This window comes from Anarhichas minor, unplaced genomic scaffold (assembly GCF_050575085.1).
Source record: "Anarhichas minor isolate MPS153535 unplaced genomic scaffold, ASM5057508v1 ptg000010l, whole genome shotgun sequence".
Classification (NCBI taxonomy): Eukaryota; Metazoa; Chordata; class Actinopteri; order Perciformes; family Anarhichadidae; genus Anarhichas; species Anarhichas minor.
This window is the reverse complement of record NW_027466456.1, coordinates 11,344,084-11,363,179: the sequence shown is the minus strand read 5'-3', so window position 1 is coordinate 11,363,179 and position 19,096 is coordinate 11,344,084. Positions and strand designations below refer to the sequence as shown.

Below are 19,096 nucleotides of genomic sequence, written 5' to 3'. Positions count from 1 at the left end.
TCACTGACTATAGAGTAAGCACGCTCTGCTAGTCAGGTGCTGGTGGTAAGAAAGTCTTAAAAATGTAGTATTTGTGGGAGTCAGGTACGTATGATGCAAACAATGCTTGTGATTTCTTTTTGTTTGTTTGTTGTTTTTTTGGAAGTTAAATGTTATATTTTCAGTTCATGCTGAGTATCTTGTTTTTTTCATGTTTTTTCATGAGTTGTCATTTTGAACCTTAACTGTCGTTGTGGTTCTTTCTTTCGAGTCAACCGGGTTACAGAGAAATTAATTTCCCAGTACCCTCCTTCAGTTCATCATTTATTTCTTTGGTTTTGGAATGAGAACATGCTCCTTGTTTCCATGGGTTTCATTTGAGTTGATTTCCTAATTTGCTGGGTGTGGAATGCCTTTTTTGTGATGGTATTTCATTTTTTTTTCTAGGATTATTGTGCTATTTCTACCTTACATAACAGACAAAAATGTAATAATGAATTGGGTTTGTCACACCAAGATGGAGGGAATATATTCTCACAAAAAAAACAGGGATAGAGGAAACCCGACTTGGATAGAAATATTTTCATACATGTCCTTTTATCCGTATAATACCAAACTCTGGATGAGAAGTGAAACGTTTTATCGCTCCCTGCACAGCACACTCTCTGGACGAGCACAGACTGTGTAAGAGCTTGGCACAGATTAGAAGCGAGAGGCATTGAATTTGATTTAGAAAGTTCACAGACGTGTAGGTTTTAATATGTTTTGGAAGAACACTTCAGACACAAATAACAGCCACCGTGTTGGAAAGCTTTCATACTGTTACAAATTAAAAAAGGACTACACTACCTCCCTGCTAGCTTATACTTAGGAACACATACCTTGTTTTAGTTTATGCTCATTTGGGTTCATTGAGTTCTGGTACAAAAATCATCTCAATAAAATGAACCTGACAATGTGTCAGAGAAATCTTTATCGAATAAATGTTAGATAAAATAAAAACAAATACAATTTAATGTATTCATCTTTTTTATGCTGGTTTCATGGACATGGCAATATGTTATTAATCCTCATGTGGATAGCCGAGTGACTTAGTGGTTGCAATAATTGCAGACGCTGAGGGAGAAAATTGAAGTTATTTTAGTGATCAGAACTTACCTTGTTGCTAGTCTGAGCTCAGTGCCCGAAAAATAAAATGCACAATGGAAATGTTCAACCCTGCCCTTTTGGCACTGCACCATGAAACATTCAGAATAGTGAGTACAGGCTTAAACTAGGATGACATGAGCAAGACAGTGCCCCACCTCCTGTATTGTCATACATTGCAGGCTTCTGTTTTTGCAACAGGATAAATTAGTTTTGTGGTAAATCCAAGAATTTCTTGAAAAAGTCAGACTGCTGGGTTAATTTCATCAGTAGCAGTAATATGTCAGTGCTCAAGCAGAAATTCAACCCCATGATACTTTTGATACCTTAATGCCAGAAATCTTGTACCAGAACCAAATGTTTGCTTGTCCAGCGAAGGGTAGCCATCTTGATTCATTATTACAAAAGCTTGTGCCATTCTCCATGTATGCCTCTTGGTGTTGACATTTGCTTGATGATTTTTATTTTAAACATATTTTGCCTTTGTTTTGCTTTGTTTTGCTTTTTTTTTGTTTGAATTACTCTTATTGTTTTTTTTTATCCTTTTATCATTTTCTTTATCTCTCCCATCTTTTTATTTTTTGTTTTTCACCCCTACCTTCCCCCTTCCCCGTCCTCCTCGTCCTCGACCCCCTTCCTTCCTGTCCTTTCCACCTCACCAGAGCCCTCAGCCCCCCCTCAAGACATTAAGTGCAGCAGCACCAGCTCCACCGCCCTGCTGGTAAGTTGGCGCCCCCCGCCTTTGATGAGTCAGAACGGTGTCCTGGCGGGGTATAGGGTGCACTACCAGGTGGTGGGCCTGTCAGAAGGCGGCAGTGACGACGGGGAGCCCCTGGAAGAGCCCACAGTCCCTGCCACTGAAGAGCAGGTGCTGCTGCAGCGATTGGAGAAGTGGACCCAGTACCGCATCACTGTGTCCGCCTTCACTGTGATCGGGCCAGGCCCTGAGAGTGAGCCCCTGATCTGCCGCACAGACGAAGACGGTACATGAATCTCTAATGTGTGGAAGCTAAAGTTAATGTAGAAATAAAGGTATTGTTGTTAGTTACATGGGGAGTAGTGTGCCCTTGGTTGTGAATGTTTGTGGATGTATGTGTGTGAAGAAATTGTTTCCAGATACTCAATACATTTTGACCAACTACAACTGTGTAAACCATATGATAGGAAAACACTTCAAAGAGATAACACACTTGGGAAATCAAGTGTGTTGCTATTTAAGCATAACTAACCAAATATAATTCATAATGGCTGCCACATCCCATATCCTGCCTCTATCTGTAGGCTTTTAACAGCATCCCATTGCTCAGCTGAGAGTCATAAGCATTTATGAGTGCTGTACACTGCAAGGCATTACCGGCCTGTGCATTAGGGTGTTAACAGTAGGCTGGAGGTTAAACAAGCAGGTGTGTGTGTCCACTAAGGTTGCAATTCAAATCCCCTTACTTTAAAACATAGTTGAGGATGCAAAAAACTAAATTATATAAACAAATAATTAGACAAATAAATACAATTTCACATTGCTGGACATTTAATACACTTTCCTTTACATCTACAACCACTCTGTACCACGCAAAGGTTGGAACAGAAAGGCGAAGAAAGGATAGCATGACATAGCTAAGCTGGTTGGCAAAAAATTAATGAGAATAGTTGAACTATAAAATGCATAAACTGACAAGAAAAGATGTTGGCATGTCACAGCACATCTGAATCATTGACGGATGGCTGGCGTTGGTTTCTATTCTCCACGATCCATTTCACATCCATTACCACAGCAATTTACGCATTTTTCTGACACTGATGTGCAACGAGAGCAACAGTGGAGACGAGCTTAAATTGACACCGTACCTGTTTTAAAAGACGCCAGTATCATGATTTGAATGCCACAGCGCACTGACAACGGCTATAACACATTTTCTGGTGTCATTACAATAATATGTGACAGACAAATGCCAGGTAAAGAAATAGGAGTCGGGGCTAAAAGGTAGAGAAGATTTTGGTAATAAACAAGATTGGTGCATGATCCTGGGGAAGGTGGGGGAAATGGGGTTGTGATTTAGGGGAGAAGAAGAGGACTTGAAGTGTTTGTGGACGAGTAAATGGAAGCAGTTTGAGTGGAAGAGTTCTATTAATGGCACATCCATCTCAGAAAGGGCCAGTCCGTGGCACACCGAAAGGCCTAGAAGCAAGGCCTTCCATAAAGGCCTGTCATTATGACTGAGAGCTTCCCACTGATGGCTGACAGACACAAATTGAAAAGGTGGAGACAGGAGAAAGTGGTGGCAGTTTGCGGGAAGACACTGAGGGTTTTTTTGTGATTGTTTTTATTAAGATTGCATGGATACTTTGTGTGCATGTGTGTATCAGGGGCTTATTAATGTCATGTGGGCCTCTGTCGTCCTCCATTGCTCTTAAGAAGCAATTTCACTGAGATACAGTACTGTTTGTTTATTGCACTTGGTTCTTAAGGAACCTCTACTTGTCCATATCCCCACTCATATCTCAAAATACATAAAACTAAATTATTCTGATTTGAGTTTCTGTTTTTGTCACCCGCAGTTCCTGGGGCTCCTCCAAGGCGAGTGGAGGTGGAGGTCCTCAACTCCACAGCGCTAAAGGTGATGTGGCGCTCTCTGACGCCAGGCAAGCAGCACGGTCAGATCCGTGGCTACCAGGTACACTATGTACGCGTGGAAAATGGCGAGTCACGGGGCCCGCCCCACATCAAAGACGTCATGCTTGCCGATGCCCAGGTATGACCATCTCTCAGCTACTGTAGAACAAGTCAGCTACGTCAAAGAATTCTTAATTCCACCTAAAAGCATGCTTTTACCATGCGTCTATGCCGTTCTTTCTCACAATATATTGCAACGGTCTGCCTTTCAATCTCATCTTTAATCGTGATACAAATAGACAATAAAGCCGATTAAAGCAACACAGCTACACTGATGCATTTTTAAAACTTCAGAGGACATTTCAAAGAAACTTTGCCCAACTTTCTTTCTCATGTAGACTGCAAATTGTTGACTTCCTCCTCACTGCTTTGCAAATATTGCTTGAGTGTGGGAAGCGATATGGGTGCTCTTCCCCGTTGGATTTCATTTCATATTGCTATAATATTATTTTCCCCTCAGCCCACAACACGAGCTGTAATCAAAGCTTCACTCATGTTGTCCTCCCTCTGCTGCCTCTATGGCTTTTATTAGGAATGTCTAGAACCCTCCTTTATAGCAACATCTGCCATGAAATGTCTGATTGTGTGCTTGTATCAAACGCGAAGACTCTAAGAAAATGCTGATTATAGTATTCTGCGCCTTTTGGGGGGGGAGGGAGTAAAATTGGCATGAAAACATTTCACCAAAAATCAGCATCCACTGACAGCTAGACTGGTAATGGAACCCTGTTTGATGGCCTTTTTTTCTTTTTTTACAAAACTTGTTGGAGGAATTCTGTCAAAATGAGACTTTTGTGCACAGTAGCAATCATCCAAATGGAAATTATAGCCTTGAACCATAAAGTAAACAACACACAAAAGAATGGTTGCATGCAGTTCTACATATTTTGAGAATGAATGAATCAAAATCTATTTTTTTTCCACATCAAGGAAGAAACGCCACCAGCATCACATTGACATTTTGGTATTTAGCTGACCACAAATTCGTAGAGTAGAATGAGCTTAAATAACTTGATTAAAAGATCCAAGCAATGCATGCAACCAGCAGTATATTTTTTAGTTGATATTCTTTTTAGTATATTTAAAAATGACCTCATCATTAAACCCTTAAAAGCTACAGTACATCTTGATATGAATACTAGCTGTAGCTATCAATGATTTGAGGTAATACTGAGGTAACGTAATGTTAGCCGCCCAGTAGCATGGTTAAACATCTCCAGGTCCCACAGGCAGACCTATACAACTCTCTGCTGCTCAGTTCCAGCTGCTCCTCACAACATAACCTTCAAACAGCTTCCATCTTTCCTGACCTTACAAAACCAGTGACCTATTTCTGACACCAACCCTCTGCTCCCAAACCTCTTATGCCCCCCATCTCTCACAATCCTATTTATTCCCTTTCTCTTCTTTCTCTTTCTGTAAAAAAAAAAAATATCACTTTCTCTCCTGCACTCTCCTCTTTGGCGGGGGGGTTAGTGGGAAACGGACGATACAGCTGAATATGTGAGTATGAAGTATTGCCTGAGTGCTTTTTGTAGCTGAAAGGGTATAAAGAGTGGGTATTGCATCAACCTGGTTGGCTTCACAGTCTACACAACGCTTCCAATCTTTATTTAATAAGTTTGGATAACAAAGTCTGGCCAGCCAACCTCCGGACTATCTCTGTATGCCGCTAAGGAAAAAAAAAGGACAAAACTTCTATTGCTTGCTAGCTTCAACAAAACGAGGGCTGATGCAATATCCACTGCCCACTGTGCCTGGAATGCTAATGTTACTTGTGTCCTGCTGTGTGTTGAAACAGTATGTGTTGTCTTGTGCTCTGGTGGTGTGTATGTGTTGTTTTTTTTCCTTTATTGTGTGCGTTTTTAAGCCATATTTGTTTTTAGAATAGCTGTGCTGCCCTAAGTTCAAACTTTTTTCGTATGTCTTTTATTCAAAATATTGAGACGGTAGTTTACATAACGGTCACGTATGACCGTTGAAACCTACCGCAAACTCCTTATTACATCTTTGATGATCAATCTCAAGTGCAACAAATTGTCCCCTTATTTTGCATCCAGATGTGAAACCCAGTCCATCTGCATTACGTGAATACCATCTCAAGTACTAGACAGTACTTATAGCTCATTTACCTTTATTGACCTCCCCCATCCCTCTGCCAACCAGCCTGTTAAAATCCTCATTCTGCATTCGTTCAAACCTGCTGCCCTGAAAGATTCATTAGAATTGATCGGAAGCCTCTCTTTGAAGAGGACTCAAGGAAACTTAATGGCTAAGGTAAAAACTGCCAGCGAATGGGCAGGATGTATTCAGCATGCATTTATCACAAAGTTAAGTTGTCGATTGGAATATTGCAAAAGGAATGAGGGCGCTACTTCCCATTTACATACCTAATGTCCCTCCTCCACCTTGGCAACTCTAACAATTAACTTAATGGAACAGTCTCCCATTACTCAGGGGGAAGCATTACATTTAATGCATGCCTAGTGAACACTGAGGACCAGGAGACACATAGATTAACATCCTGTATAAAGCAGTTTGAGCTGCTTGAAGGGGGGTCAAATCATCAAAAATTCAAGACACATTTTGACATTTTCCTGTCCGTCTCTTCCCTGTCTCCCATAGGAAATGGTCATTGGAGGACTCAAGCCAGACACCACTTACTCCATCACGGTGGCAGCGTACACCACCAAGGGGGATGGAGCCCGGAGCAAACCCAAACTGGTGGTGACCAAAGGGGCAGGTCAGTCCAAGGATCAATTATTTATTTGTTGCTTTGTTTACTGAAAAGATGTTCATGCAGCACTAAAGGTAGCGTATTATTGTTCAGCCTGTGGCTGAGGGGTACCTTATCATTGCCATCCAGCTGCTACTGCTAGGCGGACATCTCTGCCTTTGATTAACATTGAAGGGATCCTCATTTACAACCACACTGCCGTGCCTTTATTGGGCCAAACCTATTTGGAAGATTTGGAAAAGCAGACATGAATAAAGGCAAATTTTGACATTTATACAAGTGTATTAGGCATCCTTATCAAATGTCTTATGTTAAGACTTTTGTTTCAGTAAATAAATGTTTTGTATCTCAGTCTTTTATTCAAAATGAATCATTCTGAGGTACATTTGGATTCAAGAACAGTTCAGTCAGTTGCATTGATGTTTGCTTTTACCAGGGCAGTATTTATGATTTGAATCATGTTCAGAAGACTATCCACAGATTTTTAGAGATCAAGGCGGTGATATGAGGTACGTGGTAGATTTCTCAGACAGATTATGACAGCTTGAAAACCCCTGTTGAGTCGTTGGTTTGAGCTTTAAGGATACAATACTGGAGGCTAATGCCTGCACACTACAAAGCCTCGTCTTCTTAAGTTTTTTCCGTGGTTATCACCGGCAAGCACGCCACTTGAACCGGGCCGCCAGAGCCTGTTTGGAATAGCAGCTACCAGTTACCGTGAACACGATCTGAACCTGTGAAGCAGGCTGCCTGCGAATGTGAAAGCCTTCCTCGAGAGAACTTGAGGCACCAAGCCAAGATTGGAGCTTCCTTTTGTGTGAGCATCTGTGTCAGTCAGCTTTGGGAGGCTCCAGAGAGCCAACATGTACATAACTGCGCACATGTAGTGCGTGTATGTATACACACACACACACACCTACATATTTACCTAGTTACTCTCACATACTCATGAGCACTTGCAGTCTCCACCACCGATCTCACAAATACATTATATGCAGACCCATACTGTGGCACAACCATGAAACAAAACACACCAATGGATACACACATATTGGGGCGTTCTCGCAACCCACCACACACACACACACACATCCCAGATCCCGACAGGTGTGTGTGTTACAGGTGTCAGGGTAGTGTGACGCTGCCAAAGGGGCTTGAGTGAGTGCTGACACTCTCCGTCCTCCTGTCAGGGTTGGCTGACTGATATGCCAGTCTAGCACACTCTGTCTGTCCCTCAGAGGGAAAGCCTCTCCTTTGTATTACTGAAGTGTAAAGAAATGGTTTATGCCAGGGGGCCAAGATAAATGGAAAAAAAGGAAAGGGTGAGAGGTGGGGAGAAGCCGTTTTCAGAGATGAAGTGGTTGTCCCTCTTGTTCTGATCGATGCCAGGATGACCTGGTGCAGCTATTCTCAACCAGTGGCCCGCTGGTGGGCCTCAGAGCACCATCTAGTGGGACGCATGGGTACTGCCAAGGGATTAGATTCAATACAAATATATATTTTTAGTAATTTACAAATTTTACATTTGCCATGTTCGTGTTCATACTGGACAAGGAAGCGCCACGATTTTTGGAGAAGTGCCGCCTGCTACCTTTTGGCGCCAATGTAAAAGAATTGGGCTTATCACACATGATGCGCCGAGGCGTGGAGGTCTGTGGCCAGCTCGCGATCTTCAGCGATAGTTTTGGTGCTGGGTCTATTTTATTCTGCATGACGCAAGCGAATCTGGCAAGATAACACACAAATAATCCACTGTAAATGATAAAAACGATATATTAAATGTGATATAAATGATCTAATAGTAGTGTCACTGCTGTTTGTCATTGTGGTTTATAAATTACGTCCTTATTCCATATATTTGTCAGGTGTGTCTAAACAGAGAGTGAGTGCGACTAGCAGACAGACAGACAGACAGACAGACAGACAGACAGACAGACAGACAGACAGACAGACAGACAGACAGACAGAGAGAGAGAGAGAGAGAGAGAGAGAGAGAGAGAGACTAGTTGGCTAGCTAAAATACCCCGAGTAGACAAGTGCAAGGTCTGCCCCGAATGCAGTGAAACAAAATGGATCGGTATTTGAAAAGAACAAGTGATATGGAAGAAAACCCTATGCCAACGAAAGCTCTAAAGCGTGTGGTAAGGAAAAATGACCCCGAATACATTAAATTTGGATTCATAACGGCTGGCAGTGATGCTGAGGCGAAAGCACAGTGTGTTGAATGTGGTAAAATCCTGTCAAATGAAGCGGTAAAACCATTGAAGCTCCAGAGACACTTAAACACAAAGCACCAGGGATGTGTTAGGAAGCCAGATGAGTATTTCATTAGAAAAAGAGACGGGCTTCAGGAACGACAGAAAGTCATCACAACATCTTTCCTTATTTATTGGGGAAGGTGGTCCATAATACATAAGCATGGACAAATGGTACTCAGTCATTTAATTATACATTAGGATCATATGATTAAAGGCCTTATAGCTGAACTCTCAATTTACATTCATTTAAATGTAGAACCTGTGCTTCATACAAAAAAAAGATGTACTTTATATCCTAATTTGGACATGGTACCTACTGGAGTACATACTAAAAATGGATCTCAACATGTATCAGATTATTCTATGGAACCAGATATAGTATATGATGCTTTAACATGTGTGATGTTCGCCATGTTTCAATGTTTCAAGTGGTTTACCCTTGTGTAAACTCATTCATAAATGGGAACACTTTAAAAGAGTGATGCAAATGAATAAAAAATATTCGACTAGATTAATGCTTTTGCATGTTTGCACTTTTAAAATACACACAAACACACATAACTTATGCAACAACTTTTAAAATCTTTTTTTTTTTACAGACAAGCATGCACTGAAAGTGAACAACCTAGAAACTATGACATCAGAGTCTTGTTATTTTTAAGAAAAACATAAAGGCCTAAAAAGCGACATCAATATAGAACATCATGACTAATAGAGCATGTCTTAGTGCCACTTAAAAGTCGATTCACATCAACGGTCAATTTCTTTTCATCTTCCAGACATTCTAACATACCTCTCTGGTAGTTTGTTGCATCACAAAGCTTCCAAAATAATCTATCTTTTGGTTTTTATAAAAACAAGTAGAACTCTGCACCTATTTGTGAGTCACAGACAAACAACAGTCATTCTGTGGCTGTAACTGTCTTTGTCTGTTGAATGAAAGCCAGGTTTGAAAAGCGCCTTTTCATGATTCATACTTTCCATCCTCTTGCTTTGAGAAACAAACTTCCCATTGGCCAACGTGTGAGAGCAGTTTGGAGGGGGACCAAAAGGAGTTTTTATTGACAAAAGATTCAAATGTTTATGTCTAAAAATGTTATTCCACCATCCCATCTGCACACTGTGGAGTCTTTCACTGGGCTGAAAGGAGCAGCAATCAATAACCATCCTTTGTGTCTTCTTTTCTTGCTCCAGTTCAAGTGGACAATATACATTGTTCTCTATATTATCAAAGTTTTCAAAAAACGAAGTAGAACTAACCAATCAACAAACTTAAAACAAGTACCTAACATTCTATAGGTAGCCTACAGTACTAAGTGGGTTCCCCAGCACCACTAAGTTGAGATCCCCCGAGCCTACTGTAAAGTGCAAGGGGAGGAAATCCTCAAGAGGATGGCTGATGTGTGTGTAGATCCTCATACAAGGGAGGAACGACTGTTCATGTTATGGGAAAAAAATACCAAGGAAGTGCCAACGCTCTTTTAATAAACTAGTAACTCAAAGCTGCATTTGGCAACTTCACACAGTATCTGTGGCTCCGATTGGCAGCAAAAGGTAACTGAGTGTTGAACATTTACAAATCAAGTCATCACAGTCAGAAAAAGGTGATGTTGACCAACCACTTCAGTGTTATACTTGTTGTACAGTATATACAGCGCTGTAATAATGTTGATAGTGTGCTATGTTTGGCAGCTAGCATTTAAGTTTTACTGTGTATCATTTTGGACGTTTTATTTGTGCTCTTTGTAATTACGTGAAGTGGTTTGCAATATTAATTATTCACATTGCAAGTCAAAGTGGATATATACTCGAATGAACTCAGTCACGTGGTTGTTAGACAGGCACTGAAGATATTATTAGGGTATCCTGCCCTTTCAGTATCTTGACAGCTCACAAACAGCCGTCGCCTAACCTCACAGCACTTCATTGAGATTCCTGCATCCTGTGAAAGGATGCTTAGGGTTGCATTGTGTGCGCGTTTGAAAGGGTGTAAATACTTGTTCCAATACTGACCGCCGACAGCTGACTTGAAACATCAGCCCTGATCCTCTCATTGCATGTTTAGTAACATCCTGATTGTTAATTTTGTCTGGTCAGAAATCATCAGTGTAATAGCCCTGTCTCTTCCTTCTCTCTCTCTCTCTCTCTCTCTCTCTCTCGCTCTCTCTCTCTCTCTCACTTGCTTCCTTAATAGCACTTCAAATGGGCTGTGTGAAATGGGTTGCAAATTTGACTTCATGGCATTTCCTGCCCTACCAATTACTCCTCTCCATGAACCTTTGGCACATACACACACATACACTCCTTCAAAAAGCAGACTAAATTAAAAGCAGAGGAAGAGTGATGGACCTTCAAGGTTAAAAAAGATCCTTTACACCCACATGTCCTTAAATATGTTAAGTCTCCTTAGGCAGGCTGTAGCCACTGGTTAATCAGTGGGTGATTTTCTTTTCTATCATGAAGGAGTGCCGCTCAAAGCACAGACCCTTACATTTGAGGTGATGGATAATTCTTAAAAAATGCACATACAGTATGTGCACCATGACATTTGCACACAAGCAATATGTAATTGTGTTTTTTTTGTAGATATATTTTTATTGTGAGTCTGCAAAAGAGAGGCAGGAAATGAAAGGGAAACCTGATCGCCGCTTTCTCGATCAGACTGAGTAAGTGTCAACAGCCGGCTCTTAATTCTGTGGCCTGATGGGAAACGTGTCGGGAGGCCCACAAGGAGGGATTGAACAAGGCTCGACCCTGAAATGGACGTGTAGAGAGAGAGAGAGAGAGAGAGAGAGTGGGATGGAGGGGGTGGGGGGGAGGAGGTTAGGAAATGAAAACGGGGATTGGGCAGTGTGCAAGGGGAGAGAGATGAACTCTGAGTAGAGGGACAATCAAAGTATCCAAGAACCCCAGAATCACTCATGTACACACACACACACACACACACACACACACGTGCGTACGCATTTCTGCCCCCTCATATACCTATTGGGCCCTCTTTTCCGCAGATTACTCCTTGTCCCAAGTCACCTTCACCATTCCACATTCACTCATTCCCCCCCCTTACCATACCATACCCTGGTTCTCTCTCTCATCACCTGTAGCAGCACACTTACACACAAACCTAAACAAATACACTGTGCACACCACAAACAACCCCACCTCCTCCCAACACCAATCTGCTGGCTCAGTACTTGTGATCCCTCTTCCCAGTGTGCACTGTTAAATGTACAAATAATAAAAGAGTTCCAGGGCCACAAAGGTTGTAATGGATGCATTCGGGAACCTGTTGAGGTTAGAAGCGAAGCACAGAAATTTAGAATGGAAAACCCACACACACACACACACACACACACACACACACACACACAGGATCATTATCTCTGATTCTATTTCCTTGATTAGCGGTGAACATGAAGGCAGAGTGGGCTTTTAAATGACACCAAGCTGAGCTATAGTATGTACCCAGAGAGTATTAGGAGCATTCGTCTCACCCAACACTCGGCGCCCCCGCCTTTCCATTACCGGCAAAGACTCAGCCGACTAGCCACCATCCACCCACCAAACCCCCGTCTTCGTCTCGCAACAACCCTCAGAAAGAAGACCATTAGCAAACGGAAATGAACAATACGAGCAAAGGGAGTGGACTGTGTAGAGTGGATTGCTTTGTGTGTGTGTGTGTGTGTGTGGTTTACTACGCGTACATTATGACTTGCATCTTGCCGCAGGAACACATGCTATATGTAGGTACATGTACACAGACACACACACACGGAAAATGACACTATTCCACTGAGAAGACGTACGTTTGCCTCAGACTAATGTTGGCTCCTCCAAATTACTTTAAGTCCATACTGGGCAAAAAGCCAAAGAGCTCTGTGTGCAGGTGGAAGGGTGTGCTGGAGCTGGCTGCCCAACCTACTGTATACCATCACACACATCAACACATGCACACTGCCCATTATGCACAAAGATACACACAAGCAGATGTACATAAGACAAAAACTGTAAAAAAAAAGGCTCAAATAGATGCTGCAATATGAATGCATGTACAGTAACGGTTAATAAACTGGATGTATAGTGATGAAGAAGGCAAATGTATCCATAATTGCAGCTGCTTAAGATAATGATGAAATTGATGCTACACATTTGAAATAGAGTTAATCATTTGTATTCGGCTTATTCAGCGTTTTTAATTTATGCTGAGAAAGGTCTCACTGCCAGGGCAAACCAATTTGCTGCCGACCCAGTTTGCCGACCCACTTTTTGAATCAGAAATATACAGAGATTGCCAATCTTCTCACGAATGGTCTCACAATCTCATACAGAGGCATGAAATTAAATTGATAATGGTAAATCAACTGTCATTGTTGTTTATATCATTCATCCGGGTGTAACACTTTTGTGATATGTAACCTTTCAGCTATAATGCTGATCCCGTATTTGTTTATAAATGTATCGTTATGCGTTGTTATAAATGTTTTAAATCCAAGATATTTCCATTCATTTTGGTTTCAGATTCACTTTATTCTCAAATTCACGAAATAAATAAGGAGATTGGTGGTAGCAGACGCTAGATAAGAAGAAAAAGACCTCCGGCACACGAAAAAACACACCCTGGCTTAGAAAAACCAATAGAATTTATTCATTAAGATTTTATGTTCAGTAGAATTTCTCAGATATCACTTGACTCAAATTGACCAACTCAAATATAGGATGGAAATTTGTTCCCTGAAAGATTCTCAGTCAATTTTTCTCAGTTGTCGGCCAAACAAAAAATATAATCTGAGACCCCAGAAAAAGTTTGGTTAAGTTTCCTTTGAGTTCGTTCCTGCTGCCCCTAGCAACTTGTCAATCACAATGTAGCTCGCCCTAAAGCATACCCTGCTTTATTGTTTATTGTACTCTGTAATGGGACCATACTTTACAAAATGAACGTCATGCTGTATTGAAGAAGACTTGTGATTGAGACCATACACTCGTGTTTACAATGGTAGACGTAGATAGACTTCTTTACCATTAGACTTCCTTTTGCAACCAGAGAAGTCACCCCTGCTGGCTATTAATAAGAATGCAAGTTTAAGGCACTTCCACATTGTCTTCACTGCTCAGAACCGTGACTTCACTTTGCATAGTAAGTGCCCGCTCGCCAGGCGTTTAGGGAACATCTGTAAAGGCTACAGAAAATGACCCGGTTACAGTTGTATTTGACAGTTGTCTGTCCTGTCACAGTATTGTATTTCTGAAAAGAAAGAGGGACGTAGATGAGCGAGTCAAAGATGGAATCTGTTTACAGAGAGATGGGGGCTCAAGTGTGAATCAGCAACACTCATCTCTCAAAGAGCTTTGACGGCAACTTGAAACTGAAGGCTTCCCATAACTGCTGCAGCCTCCATCCCACGGATGGGGCCTTAAAGGGAGAGTTAAGATGAGACGTTTGTCATCCATAAGAGCAGCAAAACTGGGCCACTCTGAAGAATGGTGTCTAGACCCCGAGTGTAGATCATCCATTTTACAACAAGAGATGACTCTTACAGCTGAAAGAGGCACTGTTCTCTGCTTAAAGTTTTAGTGATGCTTTGCAGTACCAATTTTGGCTGGAGCTTACATGTATCATGAAATGGTAATGGTCCAGCGATCACTCAAGAATTTAGAGGCTCTGAGGATCTTCGACGTCTCCATCCAACTCAACCTGACTCAGTTTGTTAGGGTGGATGGATCTGATGGATGGTTGAAATTACAATTATGACTGAAGTGCAGATTCTGTACTCTGTTTACATTTGCTATAGTCATGTTTTGGCAGTCCATGTCCACTCTTACAGTATAATTGCACAGGTCTAATGCAGGTATTTGTTTGCTAAACGCTAAATAATGCGTCAGCAGAACAGATTTTTTGTTTTTTTTCAAGTGACCCTACAGGAATAGGATAACAAAAGTGGTGTTTGCCTTGTGAAAAGTACTAGTAGTTTCCTCAACACAGCTACAGCTGTAGTATCCCTGGTGTCGGTTCAGTTTGTGATAAATATCTACATGTATAGTATTAAAGCCTGTCACTTATTCATCTTTATATAACTGGAAAGCACAGAAACTAAGATTTGTTTTATTTCTTTGTCTGTACAGTGCCTGGTCTTCCCTATCTGTCGGTGGCACAGGACTCAGAAACATCAGCTGTGGTTCGCTGGGACCCTCCAGATCTCACCAATGGCATGGACCTGCAGGGTTACCGGCTCCAGTTTGGCCGGAAAGATGTCTCTCCTTTGGCCACACTGGAATTTGCTCCCCAAGAACGACAGTACTCTGTGGGCAACATTCACCGGGGGGCCACTTATCTCTTTAAAGTCTCCGCCAAGAGCAGGGGGGGCTTTGGGGAAGAGGCTTTGGTAGAACTCAGTGTGCCCGAGAAGACGCCAGGGGGATACCCTCAAATTGATGAGGGTTCCAACGTGACATGCTGCTCAGTGCGGCTGTCCTGGTCTCCTCCCGTGCTGGCGGAGAGAAACGGGGTAATCACAGAGTACACGTTGGCCTATAAGGAAACCGGTAGAGGAGGAGCACCGCTGGAGCTCCGCTTTCCCCCCAGCCAGTCCAGCTATGTTCTCAACAGCCTCAAACCGAACTCGGCGTACGATGTGAAAATACGTGCGCACACCATTGTAGGTCCAGGGCCCTACAGCCCGCCTATCCAGTATCGGACGGTGGCCTTTGATCCAGGTAGGACTTGTCTGTTTCTTCTCCAACCCGGTTGGCAGGGGGTTGGAAATTGGCAAAAAAAACAACACAAAAATCAAAACTGAGCCACCCCCTCCTTCAACCATCTCCACTTCTCCTCAAGAACGAGAAAAGATTGATATTAAAATAGTTTGCCGTGGGATACTCACTTCACTAACCCAAACAAGGTAAAGCCAAGTCAGTAAGTTATAGTCAGTCATTTGGGAAAGAGGGGAGCAGCCTAAAATATCAAGGTAAGTGCTGTTTGGTCAGACACTCCTGTCAGTCATCCTTGCAGCCCTTTGCCAAGCACACTCACGCAGCTAAAGCCATCTCACATCCTCAGTTTGCAATCAAGGTAGGACCTCAGTCAAATCAAGTCACTCCAAGAGTATGTTTAGACTATTCTAAGAAAATGACGGAAAGTTCTTTATTTTATTTTGGGTTTTGGGTTTGTTTTGAGATATCCCCCCCCCCCCCCCCCCCCCTCCTCACCCCTTTCCTTTCCTAATTCCTCTTTTCCCCTTCCTCTGTCCCTTAGTGGGACAGTTTGTGGCATGGCATCCCCCAGATGCACTGCTAAGGACTGTTGGCATGCTGTGTTTTGAGTCTGTCTCTATGCCCGCCTGGCAGCACATTGGCAGTGTCAACCCAGACTCAGTGGAGGCGTAGGAACAGTTGGCACTGGGACCACATAGGTCAGTTGTTAATCCTCAAGTGGTCATGGGTTCAAAGACAGTGTTGAGATGGGTTGGCACTGCCCATGATGGCTAGCTAGTGGGTACACCCTTGTGCTCCATGGGTTTGTCATTCATGAGTCTTACGTGCTGTGTGTCTTAACCAATGGCAGTTGCCCTTCTCACAACCAATCGCAGCTCACCGTTACACTCACTCTCCAACCCAAAGGAACGTTGCAGGGGAACAAGAGCTTTTATTATTTAAACCGAAGGTTCTTCTTTTGTTTATCTTTCCTTGGTCTCTCTACATGTTCAAGTTACTAAAGATGCTCTGTCTTTTTTTTGGTTTTTTTCTTGCATTTGTCAACTCAACAGATGTTCCAAAGAATTTCACTGTCAAGTGGGCCACCAAAACCACAGTAGTCATTGCATGGAAGTTCTCTGAAAGCAGGTCTCCATACAAATGCACGGTGAGTAATGTAGGGCAAAAATAAAGACTTTTAACTGTCCCCTCAGTTACGTATTAATATAAAAATCATCCCTTAAAATCCATCTCTAAAATTTAGAAGTGATTTTCATCTGTTGGTCTGAAATTGAAAATAGCTTGATTTTACACTAGTGCCATGTTTTAGTGTATTTGTTTATTTCCGTGCATTAATTCAACTCCCAATCATTCTTATTTCCAACATACCCATTTCTTGACTCATGTAATCACCACAATGCACATGCATTCTTACCTGTCTATTACACCACCAATGTATTGACCTACCACCATGATCATGCATCCTACCAATTATCGATTACATGTCTGGACCATCTATTATCTCTAGATTGAGTACAACCGTCAAAAGATGGATGTGGATGCCAGGCAGATGAGGGTTCTCGTCACTGGGCTAAAGCACAACACCACCTACGAGTTCAGGGTGACCTGCCAAGAAAGCATTGACGGTGGACCAAGACACCGTGTGGTTGCCAAGACCGCACCTCTCATCCTGCTCAAGAAACCCAAGCTGGACATCTATGCTGAGCCCGACAACATTCTCACCATGTCCTTCCCACCGGTCGATACCAAGGATGTCAAGTGAGTAAAGCTTGCTGAAAGATGGGTTCTGCAGGCTCTGTCTGAATTATCTTTGAGGGTTGGGGTATTTAGGTTTAAGTCTTGAGATGTTTGAGATCCGATGTAATATGGATTGCGATCTCAAGATGTATGAGATGTTGGAATTGGAGATTAAGCTTTAGGATTTCTGAGACACTTTGCTCAACCCCTCGCAAGTATTGAATTTTTACTTCATTTTCCTGTCAACCATGTGACAAATGCTTTAATTTACTTTGGTGCTGTGTTTCCAGGAACTTCTATGTGGTTGTGGTGCCACTTAAGAGGACCTCAGGATCTGTCAAAAACCTGAAGAACCCAGATGAGATGGACATGGAAGAGGTAGGATATTTTAAAAGCAAAAGATGTGAGCCTTTTCGGGCACAAAAGAAATGATTAGGTTAATTGTGTATACTGGGTCAAACAGAGCATAAGTAAGCATATTTAATAGGTAGATGCAACTTCAAAACGTCAGTAATATATTCTTTTTTTGAAGAAACTATATTCCTCTCGCTCTACTGGCAAAACTGTGTGTTTCTAGGGAGGGATTCAAGAGACACTTGTTTGTGTAATGACAGTTGCATATGCTGGGCAAATTGTACTGTGCACACCATGTACCAGACATGGGCACACACAACACAAACATAAGTACATCTCAGCTATGCTAATTCATCCCCCCCAAGCATGCAGCAGAGAGAGAATTACACAGTCCTCTCCCACTCTTACCATCTTACCATAGCTCCAGGTCACCTTGAGCGCCAGATCAACAGCAACCATCCCTATTGGATTTAGGATTACACACATTTCCTCTGCTTAGTGCCTGCCTCTGTCTGCAGTTTGAAATGAATGAGAGGGGTTGGATGTTGGGGAGGGGGGTTGTTGGAGCCTGGTTAGATGGAACATTGCCAGAGACTTAGCAGCTGTTTGAATCTAAGGGTGCAGTTACCTCTACTTCGTTTCCTTTGGTCTTTGTTAGTTCAGTTCGTTATTGTGCAGAAAAGAAAGTGCTTTATTTATTGGAAAAATGTGATAACCTGTAATCCTGCCACATTGCAAATATGTATTTGTGGGGGTTGGATAGTTTCAGAATTTATTCACCATACCACATACATATACTCTAATAGTTCTCAGAATTAAAGGGTTGACTTACTGATCTCATGTTATTTTGTGTGTTTCTCTTTTTTCATCATTGGAAGCATCTGCCTCCCTTGGTCTTTTTAATCTGTTGTCTACAAAACACTGCAGATTTTAAACAAACATTTGACACCATCAGAAAACATTATGAGCCCAGACTTAGCTTGTTGTCAATAGGAACTGCAATAAGGGGATACCTAGAGCATACCAAAATGAACACATAAAAAAGCAGAGGCAAACTAATGCCCGTTTTTCATCAATCAGCTGTTGCGGGAGGTGACCCCAAAGCGACGTTCACGCCGTCAGCTAGCTCAGCTGGACCAGAGGAAGCCCTACATCACAGCCTGCTTCAGGCAGCTGCCCTCCAGCTTCACGGTGGGATCCGACTACCGCCACAGCAGCTGTGAGAACAAGCCTCTTGAACCTGGCCAGGAGTATGTCTTCTTCCTGTTGGCTGAACTCAATGCCACTGGGGTGAGTTACCAGTTTAGCTCAGTTCAACACAGTTCAGTTGACTTACTTTTAGTCAATTGCTTTTTTGTCGGAGTGGATTTAATAATTCACTTCCGTTCATTTAGTAGTAGTTCACTTCAGGTTTTTTCATCTGAATCTAACACATTTCATTTTTGTCCAGTTTCTGCCGCTAAGTCACTGAATTTCGTTCATCTTGTGCATATACCACGCTGTAAC

General features: G+C 42.2%; 1 protein-coding gene across 1 annotated transcript in view; it reads left to right on the top strand.

The window, feature by feature from the left end:
• The window catches only part of ptprsa (protein tyrosine phosphatase receptor type Sa), an 88,764-nt gene that overhangs the window by 35,356 nt on the left and 34,312 nt on the right, over positions 1–19,096 (top strand). Inside the window, exons 7-14 of the mRNA XM_076088152.1 lie at positions 1,788–2,108; positions 3,682–3,875; positions 6,422–6,539; positions 14,912–15,502; positions 16,552–16,646; positions 17,007–17,257; positions 17,527–17,614; positions 18,671–18,880. Of these exons, the coding sequence (XP_075944267.1) occupies positions 1,788–2,108; positions 3,682–3,875; positions 6,422–6,539; positions 14,912–15,502; positions 16,552–16,646; positions 17,007–17,257; positions 17,527–17,614; positions 18,671–18,880 (1,868 nt within the window). The remainder of the gene's footprint in view (positions 1–1,787; positions 2,109–3,681; positions 3,876–6,421; positions 6,540–14,911; positions 15,503–16,551; positions 16,647–17,006; positions 17,258–17,526; positions 17,615–18,670; positions 18,881–19,096) is intronic.